Raw genomic sequence first — 10749 nt, 5'->3', positions numbered from 1 at the left:
AATATCCTATTACATCTCATGCTTCTAGGACACTATTCCCAACAAATATAACTAGGAGGTTAATCAATGCATACCTGTTCTTCCAAGTCTCCATGCAAGAATGTATATTTCATGTCCAATTGGAAGATAGGCCATGAGATTTGTGCTGCCAATGCAATCACCAATCTGATTGTGTCATGCCGAGCAACTGGAGCGAAGACTTCTTTGTAATCAATGCCGAACTTTTACTTGTAGCCTTTTGCGACTAAGCGAGCCTTATACTTATCAACTTCACCGTTCTGCTTTAGCTTTGTCTTGTACACCCACTTCACACCAATGGTCTTTTGCCCTTTCGAAAGCATTGTCAACTCCCAAGTATTATTTCTTTTAATGGCTGTGATTTCAGCACCCATCGCCGTTCGCTACTTCTAGTCTTTAACAGCATCTTCAAAAGCTACAGGATCACAATATGAAAATAGAGCAAAGTGTGTAAGTGGGTCTTCAGTTTGATCAATCCCAGTTACCTCATAATCAATCATCCAAGCTGGTATTCTTCTAACTCGTCGAGGTCGATGATCATCTTTTGCTTAAACTGGTGGATGTTGGTCGTTTTGCACGGGATGTGCATTCTCTAAAGGTTGCCGCCTTACATCTTCATTTTCTCCATCAAAATTAGCTTGCATTTGTTGTTCAACATTGTTTTCATCCCAAATCCAAAACCGTTCTTCATCAAACACTACGTCACGACTAATGCCAATTTTCTTAGTGACAGGATTGTACAATTTGTACACTTTTGACTGCGCACTAACACCAAGAAAAGTGTATTTTTCTCATTTGTCATCAAGCTTTCTTCTTTTCTGATCTGGAATGTGGGCATGTGTAATGCACCCAAAGATTCTGAAGTGATCAATACTTGGTCTTTGTCCATTCCAAGGTTCTTCAGGTGCCACGTTCTAAACAGCAAGTGTAGGATTTCTGTTTAGTACATGAATGCTCCAATTGACAACTTCGGGCTAAAAAATTCTTGGGATACTACTTCTTGTCAAAATAGTTCGCACCATGTTTAAGGTTGTACGGTTCTTTTTCTCCGAAACACCATTTTGCTGCGGAGTATAAACTGTAGTGAGCTGCTTTTGAATCCCATGCTCCTCACAAAAATTTATAAGAATGAACTATTACTTAATAAATATATACATAATAAAGTCAATAAGAATGACAATAATAGTTATGAATCAATTAATAAAATATCAAACATTAAGAAACGTAAAAGGCCGAAGCATGAATGATAAAATCGATAAAATTAATAGCTGGTCTATTTCTATAATAAATAGAATAATACAATAAACCCGTAGATGAATAGAGCATATGATATATTTGAAACGGTTTTATATCAGAACATCAGTTTAACAGTAATATGTTTTAATCATGCTATAATACCTATTAAAGAAGAACAATCCATTCAATGATTCATAACCATTACTGAATGAGTAGAAAATATTATATAACTCGTATCACGAGTAAAGATACAAAATGATAAACTAATGACCATCAAAATTATGGGCAAAACGAACTAAAAAGATTTGTCAGAATAAACATATAATAAGAATTAAACTATCAACTATGAGAATAAAATATATGCTCAACAGATGAACAATCACGATTACACAAATAGATACTTAAATCTAAATTACAAATACATCAATTCATTCTCAATAATGACATGCTGAAAAATAAAACACTGGAATTCATATTAAAAGAAATTTGGACCATATATTACCATTGATAAAATGTAGAGCAACAAATGCCTATATTATTAAAAAAAAAAGCTATATATGTTCGTTTAAAAGCTGTGCAATATAAAAGAAATATCAAAACCTAATATTATAGAGATATAATATGAGTCATGTATTTATAAAATCAGACACACAATGAATTACAGTAAATAAAATAAAAATAAAACGCTAGTATGTATGACAAAAATCACACTGATCATATCATGTACACAAAGGAAATATATGTTTACCATACCTTAAAAAAAATAAAATAAAATAAAAAAACTCCTTGAACCAAAGGTATGCAAGGTCTAAAGATGTCGTTTATTATACCTTTAAAAACAAAAAATGTCGTTTCTCAAGTCAAATTAACTACACGTCGTTTAACGCGCAGAGATGAGCGACATGTACAAAACGAAAACGACATGTAATCAGAAAAAAAGGGAAAAAGAAAAACCTAATGTATGATGAGAAATATTAGATGGATCCTACGGCAGAGAAGGAGGGAACATATGAACGAACGCTATGAGTGTGATTGTGGTGAGAGAGGCTTGTACAAGGAGATTAAATGGTGACCGTAGGATGACGACCTTATCATCTGGGCCGCTCCTTTTATAGAGGAGATTTAAAACTAAACAGCGCCGTTGCAAGAGGAGATTCTGGGGTGGTCTTCATCAGATTCTCTCGGTTATACAGAAGCAGCCATACGCCTAAACCCTAGCCAAAGGTAAGATTCTTGAAGCTCTTTTTCTATTTACTTCTGATTATTTGATTATTTATTTATTTAATTATCAATATCAATAAGGATTTTTGGTCTTTGAATCGATCAGATTGTTTTTGATCCGCATGATTTTTAGAAATGTTTGAACGACTATTCAAATTCACTCATTTCTTTTTTGGGAAAAAGAAAAAAAGATTTTTCCTGTGTTTCTAAGAAATAGAATTGGGCAGTGTTTTGCTGCTGAATATTATCGTTACGGCGCAAAGAGGTTGTTTTATGAGCATTCACCAGTAAACACTTTTGGGTCGTACTTAATTAAATAAATGAAGCCAATGGATTTGATTATCATTTCCAAGATAGCTTTGTTAATGCTTTCTTCTCTAAACTCGAATCTCTCATTTTTCTTTCTTTTACACAAACACCCTTTTCCAATAAGATTAAAAGTCTTCTCTTTCTTTTTTTTTTTTAATCTCTCGGAGCTGTGTTGCTCAATAGGTTAAAAAGTTCATTTCTTGTGTTTATATTCATTATGTATACATGCATGTGTCTGTATAGCAGGGTTTTTTTTTTTTTTTTTTGGGGGAAGAAGTTAATAAGATGTTTAATTAATAATGATTGGTATTATCATTATTATTATTATTGTTGTTATTATTTAGGTAGAGATGGGTGAAGAAGTGAAGGCTATAATCCCAGAGTCTGTTTTGAAGAAGAGAAAGAGAGAAGAAGAATGGGCGTTGGCCAAAAAACAAGAGATTGAAGCTCTCAAGAAGAAGAATGCTGAGAACAGAAAGCTCATCTTTAACAGAGCCAACCAGTATTACAAGGAATACGCCGACAAGGTAAATCCTGATTCAATTCGAACTGCCATTCATCATTTCTTGACACTGTTTTTATTATCATAGTAGATTCCTGAATTGTCTATTTCCCTTTTGTTTTTCAGGAGAAGGAGGTGATCCAGCTAAAGCGCGAGGCTAAGCTCAAGGGAGGGTTCTATGTTGAGCCTGAGGCTAAGCTTCTGTTCATCGTTCGTATCCGTGGGTATGTAGTGCTATTACATGTCCCTCTGATTTCACTCAGTCTCTCGTGTGAAGTTTTATATTTGCCCGCTCTTACCCCGTTGAAACAAAAACCTTTTTCAGTATTAATGCCATGCATCCGAAGACGAGAAAAATTTTGCAGCTCCTAAGGCTGAGACAGGTAGAATCTGGTTTCTTAATTGATTAGCTCACTCTAGTTAAATTCCAAAATTCAATTTTGAGATATTAAATTGGGTATTTTCTTATGTTTTAGTTTAGGGTTTAGGTTTGAACTCCTCAGCCTGAGGATTCATTGTTTTATATTCTCGCACAATCTGAGTAAATGTATTTGTAAATAAGTAGCATGATTTGGCTGATTTTTCTGTCCTGTTTTTCATTTTTAAATAGATATTCAACGGTGTCTTCCTTAAAGTCAACAAAGCCACCATGAACATGCTTCATAGGGTTGAACCGTATGTGACATATGGGTATGGATGATTTATTTAGTTTCCTGACAACTTCTCTGATCATTTTGTTGTTGTTTGTTGTTCCAACAAATTCTCATCTCTGATCAATGATCGTTGTGCATGATTCTAGGTATCCTAATTTGAAGAGTGTGAAGGAGTTGATTTACAAGAGGGGTTATGGGAAGCTCAACAAGCAAAGAACTGCTTTGACCGACAACTCCATCATCGAGCAGGTTTGTCGTCCTTTCTCTTTTTTGGTGGTACTATTTGGAGACACTCTACTAGTATGATCAAGTCGGCGAAGTTGAATATCAGCTAAGACAATTATCTGTTTACTGGCAAAAAAATTGAAGGCTTGATTTGTTGATTGTAGAAAGAAGGAAAGTAAACTTAGCTGGACAAGTCCATAATTATTTCTTATTTTGCTGACAGGCATTAGGCAAGTATGGAATCATCTGCACAGAAGATCTTATTCACGAGATCGCAACTGTGGGACCTCATTTTAAGGAGGCAAATAACTTCTTATGGCCATTTAAGCTGAAGGCTCCATTGGGTGGTCTGAAGAAGAAGAGAAACCATTATGTCGAAGGAGGAGATGCCGGAAACCGCGAGAACTACATCAATGAGCTCATCAGGAGAATGAATTAGGTGTTTTTGTCAAAATATACGGGCATCTTGGTTAAACTTGTTTTCAAAATTAGTTGGGCACAGTTTTATTTGATTTTTGTTTTATATGGTACTTCAAAGTATGAGATAATGGGATGTTGGAAAATTTTGGTTGCATTTAGATGTTTAGTTACTAAGCTAGTGTGGTCTTCTTTAATTACCAGCCTAAGAGTATGGAGATTTTTTTTTTTTTTTTTTTGGGTCCAAGCCTGGTGGCATTTCCATTATTTGTCCTAGTATTCATGGTTGATATTTTTTCTAATGGATTGATGATTGATATTGTCACTTTTTCATTTTACCAAAGTTTGTTTGGGATGTATTATATGGTTGTAGTCTTTGGTGTAAATAGATTATCATACATTAATCCAAGTCTTTTCGTCTAACCTATGTAGCATTGATGTCTTCGGTTTCATTTCAAAGCGTTGGTAGAAAAATGAACATTTAGACCTAATTTTGACATCAAAGTGAAATTGGGAATTGGAATTATTCAAAAGTGGTGTAGAGCCTAATTTACGATTCCCAAAATTGGGCAGGCAGGCATGATCTGATTCTGAGCTTCTTGGGCTTGAAAATGAAATGCAAATCTCAAATCCCTAAAAATAGATTGGGCACATAAAGGGCGGGAAGCAGAACATTTTGGTCCCAAAATTGAAAAATACGACATTGAAATTTTTGGAAACGTACAAGTTTTCCCACCAAATATTTCCAGCAAAAAAAAAAAAAAGAAAGGTTTTTCCACCAAAATAATAAAATGATAAGAAGATAGAAAATGACCAAAAGGACATTTTGACCAATGCTTTGCGCTAGAGAGCACGAGTGTAATTATATGTTTGTAAGGGGGCCAATTTCTGAAATTCAGAAAATAGAATATGGGGGTATAATCGTCCAGCGCTGGAAAAGGATAATTGAGAGAAATGGCGCCCATAGGATAGCGGAGGAATAAGAAAGAAAGATTTGAAATTGAAGGCAAATAGATAGATAGATTATTCCCTTTTATCTTTTTTTCTCTTTTTTTTCTTTGTTTGTTTGATTTCTGAATCTGTGTAAGCCGAGAAAGGAAACAAATCACTATCAGACAAAGCCGGCCCCGAAAGACACTCCCTTTCTCTATCAGTTTCCGATTTCCTTCAAAAAAAAAAAAAAAAAAACCCCAATAAACCCAAATTACTCTCTCTCTCTCTCTCAACTCTAAACCCTCTCATCTCTCTCTCTTTGTAGAAACTAGAAGAAGAAGAAGAAGAAGAAGAGGCGGCAATATATTATAGAGCTTTCAAGGTATTGCTGAGTTGCCCTTTTAATTTAAGTTCACAGTTCATTACGGATCTGAAATGCCCGTAAATGCTTTTTTTTTTTCCTTCCCTTCATGTTAATGAAAAACTTAAGTTTTTTTTTTTTTTTTTTTAATTCTTTTTGAGTCTCGGAATCTAAAGCTCTTATTATATACGCACAAAGTTTTTCTTCTGGCTAATGCATTTGAGTGTCAAAGAGTGCAGCAACCCAAAAAAAAAATAAAAATAAAAAAAATACTGTTAGTCGCGGATATAATAAAGCTCAAAATTTGAGATTTTTCAATTGTTTAGGTGTCCTCCTTGCTTTTTTGGCGTCGAAATTTATGTTTTCTTGTTGATTTTTTCCTTTTGTTTGGTAAAAGTTGAATAGCACAGCTCAATTTCATGATTAAAACTCTTACGGTCTGTTTGTTTTACGATTAAAACTGTTAGTTGACCCCGCTACGGTGTTTTTTTCTAAAAAAAAAATGAATTTCAAATACTAGAAAAAAAAATCATGAGTTTTTAAACACATGCACCAAAGGGGCCCTTAAAAATCTAATCTTTACGAACCTGTTGTGGAGGATTTTGCTTCTAATTGTCACAAGGTATTTAGATAATAATAAATCCAATTTTCTCTGGTTGTGTTTATTATTTTAGGTCAAGTATGGGAAGGAGCTTGAGTCCCATACTACGGAGAGAGCTGGCAAATCTGGACAAAGATGCTGATAGTCGCAGATCAGCTATGAGAGCGCTCAAATCGTATGTCAAGGACTTGGATTCCAAGGCAATCCCTCTGTTCCTCGCACAGGTTTCCCAGACTAAAGAGACCGGCTTGTCCGGGGAATGCACAATCTCCTTGTACGAGGTCCTTGCCCGCGTCCACGGCATCAAAATTGTCCCTCAAATAGACAGCATTATGGCCACCATTGTCAAGACATTGGGCTCAAGTGCGGGTTCTTTTCCTCTCCAGCAAGCGTGCTCTAAGGTGGTTCCGGCTATTGCTAGATATGGCATTGACCCAACCACCCCGGAAGACCAAAAAAGGCACATAATTCACTCCCTCTGCAGCCCTCTTTCCGACTCTCTCTTGGGGTCTCGAGAGAGTCTAACCTCCGGCGCAGCCCTTTGCTTAAAGGCGCTCGTGGATTCCGATAATTGGCGCTTTGCTTCCGGCGAGATGGTTAACAAGGTCTGCCAGATTGTAGCCGGGGCTCTTGAGGAGAAGCCGACACAAACGAATGCGCACATGGGCTTGGTCATGGCTCTGGCAAAACGTAATTCTTCTGTTGTTGAACCTTATGCCAGGTTGTTAATTCAAGCTGGATTGCAGATACTAAATGCTGGAGTGGCTGAAGGGAATTCTCAGAAACGTTTGTCTGCAATTCAGATGGTCAACTTTTTGATGAAGTGGTTGGATCCACGGAGCATCTATTCGGAGCTTCAGTTGGTGATTGATGAGATGGAGAAGTGCCAGTCCGATCAGATGGCTTATGTCCGAGGAGCTGCTTTTGAAGCCTTGCAAACTGCGAGGAGAATTTTTGCGGATAAAGGTTCTAAATTTGAGAAGAGTCCTGGTTCAGTCACTGGTTCAAATTTTACTCGAAGAGACCACAGCAGGAGTTGTTTATCGTCGACCCCTGGTGATCAATCTCCTGCATCTGTATCACTTGAATCACAGACCCTTGACTCCTTCGTCGAGTACGAAGGTTGGGTTGAGTCTCCAACCTCAACAAGGCAGGCTTCTCAGATGTTTGACTGTGACCGTAGAAGTGTGAACCGCAAACTCTGGAGTTTTGAGAACGGAGGAGTTGATGTGTCTCTCAAGGACGGTCTGTTCTCACAGATTGCTAGGGAAAGCACCATCTCTAATACGCTTTCGGAGCACTCTGGGGAGAATGAGTTTGGCAAAAATGATGGAGATCATGAAGAATTTGCAGGGTTCTTGCAGAAAATTCCAAGAAATGGAATATCAAAAAGCACCACAACCACTCCCCTCGTAAGTCGCCCATCTACATATCAACGTTTTACAGTTTTATTCTTATAGTAGAGACAATTCTAGCTGGTTTTGATAGGTATAGGGAATTAAGTGTAATCTGTTTTCTCAACTTCTTTGCTTGATGAATCTTGCATTCATAATTCATCAGAATTGCCAAAAGTTGGGGTTTATTTTCAGATATATTTGGTATTGGTTTTGAAAACTACAACGCTTCTATTCATCATTACTGCAATGCATCACCACACACTAAAAATTGGGTGCCACAATTTTCTTTATGACAGTTATATCAGTGATTAATAGTTATTTTTATGAGAGCTAATATATTTTGACTTTGTGCTCCAGAGGTCACGCACTTCAATCAATGTTGACAATATTATCTTCAAAACGCCGAGGAAGCTTGTCCACTCTCTTCAAGATACTAACAACATGAACTGTGACTGTTCTGAGAAGCAAGGAAGAAGGTTGAGAAGTTTATCCCTCAGTGATTTTGAGTGGAGCCCAGTTTCCAGATGTGACCAAAATTATGCCTTAAATGATGTGGATGTAGACTCCTACTTGAGAGCAAATGGAAGCGTATTATATGCGGATGGTGAGAAGCTGTTAGAAGGCAACCCTGAATCTGTGTCATCCACTGATGACATTCCGGCAGCTAATAATGTTGGCGAGAAGAAAATGTCTGATAAGCTAAAGGTGATTCAGGATCATAATAAAACTCGAGCTCAGAACTTTGGAATTAAGAATCCTCATCACATTCACAAGGTTGCTTTAAAGTTGGTATTCTGTTCGCTCTTTGCATTAGTTGCAGTATTCACTTTGTTAGTTGGGATGAGTGACCATGATGAATTTGATATTCATTATCCGGTGCCAACTTAAGTCTACTAAGTCTGATGTATCAGATTCCTTTTTCTTGTAGGAAATTAAGATTACCAATAGTTTTTCCTCAACATTTATGTTCATGATCTGTACACTTTAACGTATCATTATCAAGCAAACATTGGATGGGAAGTTGATTGTATTTTCTGATATAATTGATTCTCAATTCCTTGTCCAAGAGGAGCTGTGTCGTATATTCCTCTAACCTCTATATTCCTTCTTCCACTTTTTCCTCCTACCAAACAAGTCCTTAGTTGCTGTGATAGAATGAAAAAAAAAAAAAATACTTAATGAAAAAATGAAAAGATATCGACTTAGTACTCAATACATTTCGAATTATTATATTAAAAGAATTTCCGTAGGTGAAAATTGGTGTTGCTAGTAAATGACTCCATTATTCAGACTCATTCTCATTCTTACTAGTCACTACAACAATAGTTGCTCCATAGGGAAGGCAGAGTATGATATCTTTATATAATACTGTTATACAAAACGGAAAATAATAGAGAGAAAATTTAAAAAAAAAAAAAAAAAAAAGGGACAGACAGAAAGAAAGCAGATGGAATAATAGTATTTGAAAGATTATTACAAATTATCATGCTCAATAACTTGAGCCCCTCTCCAATCTTCACCCGGTTTGACAATTACAGGCACCAGCATTGAAGCAGGTCCAGTGCACACAAAATGCTCCTTGCCGTATTTCTCTGCCAACGAACCAGGGCTCGACACGTAGATGTCTTCGAACCCCATCCTTATCACCCGAAAGAATAGCTCACGCCCCTGCCAGTGCAGATTGGTTAAGAAGTTAAGTTGCCATTACAGATGTTGCTAAAAAAAAAGATATTATTATTATTCTTTCTTACTAAATTTTGTGTCGCACATAAATAAATTAAACCAAAAGTAGTAAAAGAAAAATTTGTGAGGATCAAAAAAGAGTAGAGAGTAATACCTGATCGAGGGTCTCATAGTAAGAAGGTGGAGTGTTATAAATAGGCTTCAACCTCTCCTGAGGAGGAGCGGCATAGACCCTACTAAGCTTGTTCTTGAGAATGGTGAAAGGAACGTCTTGTTCGGTCCAGACACCGGGTTTGTTCTCTGGCTCGGGACCAAAAAAGAGCCAATCAGAAAGAGGGGAAGGATCGGGTTTCATGGTTTCAGCGGGGGAGAACAACTCCAAGGGAGAGGAGAGAGGGGGGTGAGTGCAGTAGGTGCAGCCTCTGAGGCCTTGAATTGCAGCCCCATTCCTTCTCTTGAACTTGAAATGGCTGAGTATTGCATTGGTCATTGTCACATCTTTCATGCCTTTGTTCTTTACTATCACTGCTGTCGCCATACTCACTGGATACAGTGTCACGACATATGTCAGGTCTAGCGATCCACTGCTGCAGCTCAATTCAACCTTCAATGTACACACCACGCAAACAAAATAAAAAATAAAAAAAAATAAAAAAAAGAAATGTAACAACTGGACTCATTTAAAATTAATAATATGTCCAAAAAAAAAAAAAAAGCGAACCGGATAAGAAATCCCTATCACGTATATGACAGTATACATATACACATATATGTGATTACATGGAAGAAAAACTTCCATTAAAAGAAGGGAATTAAACCTGAAGAGCATCGATGGCGTCGGAGTCAACGTCTTTGACGGTCCACTGAGAAGCAGAGAGAAGTGAAGTAGAAGTAGAAGCACTCGTCTTAGTCTTGGTTTTGGAATAATTAGGTGGCGTCGGAGGAGGCGCAGAGACATCGTTGAGGACCAAAGCAATGCCGCCTTTGGCACCGGCACCGGCAGTAGCAGCAGTAGTAGTGTAGAGAACTTCTTCAAAACCATCATCCTTCCAGTGAACCTTTGGCTTGTAAGATGTCACATGTGCGTTTGGTATTTGCAGCCTCAGAGAGCTTCCGTTTCTCACTGTCAGCTCAACCAGTGGTATTGAATTTTGGTTGTCGTTTGACGACTCCGAGAACTTTATCCCTTTCCT

General features: G+C 37.1%; 3 protein-coding genes across 3 annotated transcripts in view; 2 read left to right on the top strand and 1 right to left on the bottom strand.

Annotated features, from left to right (window-relative positions):
- The first annotated feature begins 2404 nt into the window (after positions 1-2404).
- Positions 2405-4727, top strand: LOC21385894 (60S ribosomal protein L7-2). Its single transcript, XM_010106661.2, has 7 exons — positions 2405-2478; positions 3129-3311; positions 3413-3510; positions 3612-3669; positions 3897-3976; positions 4086-4188; positions 4388-4727. The coding sequence occupies exons 2-7, from the start codon at positions 3135-3137 to the stop codon at positions 4601-4603; spliced, it is 732 nt and encodes a 243-aa protein (XP_010104963.1). The 5' UTR covers positions 2405-2478; positions 3129-3134; the 3' UTR covers positions 4604-4727.
- Positions 4728-5815: 1088 nt separating this feature from the next.
- On the top strand, positions 5816-8876 carry LOC21385893 (protein SINE1). Its single transcript, XM_010106660.2, has 3 exons — positions 5816-5896; positions 6550-7888; positions 8231-8876. The coding sequence occupies exons 2-3, from the start codon at positions 6557-6559 to the stop codon at positions 8759-8761; spliced, it is 1863 nt and encodes a 620-aa protein (XP_010104962.1). The 5' UTR covers positions 5816-5896; positions 6550-6556; the 3' UTR covers positions 8762-8876.
- Positions 8877-9136: 260 nt separating this feature from the next.
- The window catches only part of LOC112093180 (photosynthetic NDH subunit of subcomplex B 2, chloroplastic), a 7217-nt gene continuing 5604 nt past the window's right edge, over positions 9137-10749 (bottom strand). Inside the window, exons 5-7 of the mRNA XM_024171161.1 lie at positions 10375-10747; positions 9711-10160; positions 9137-9541 (exon numbers count right to left, since the gene is read on the bottom strand). Coding sequence (XP_024026929.1) covers positions 9347-9541; positions 9711-10160; positions 10375-10747 — 1018 coding nt within the window. The 3' untranslated portion in view covers positions 9137-9346. The remainder of the gene's footprint in view (positions 9542-9710; positions 10161-10374; positions 10748-10749) is intronic.

Source organism: Morus notabilis, unplaced genomic scaffold, assembly GCF_000414095.1.
Source record: "Morus notabilis unplaced genomic scaffold, ASM41409v2 Scaffold278, whole genome shotgun sequence".
Classification (NCBI taxonomy): Eukaryota; Viridiplantae; Streptophyta; class Magnoliopsida; order Rosales; family Moraceae; genus Morus; species Morus notabilis.
The sequence above is the reverse complement of the archived record's forward strand: the minus strand, read 5'-3'. Positions and strand labels throughout refer to the sequence as shown.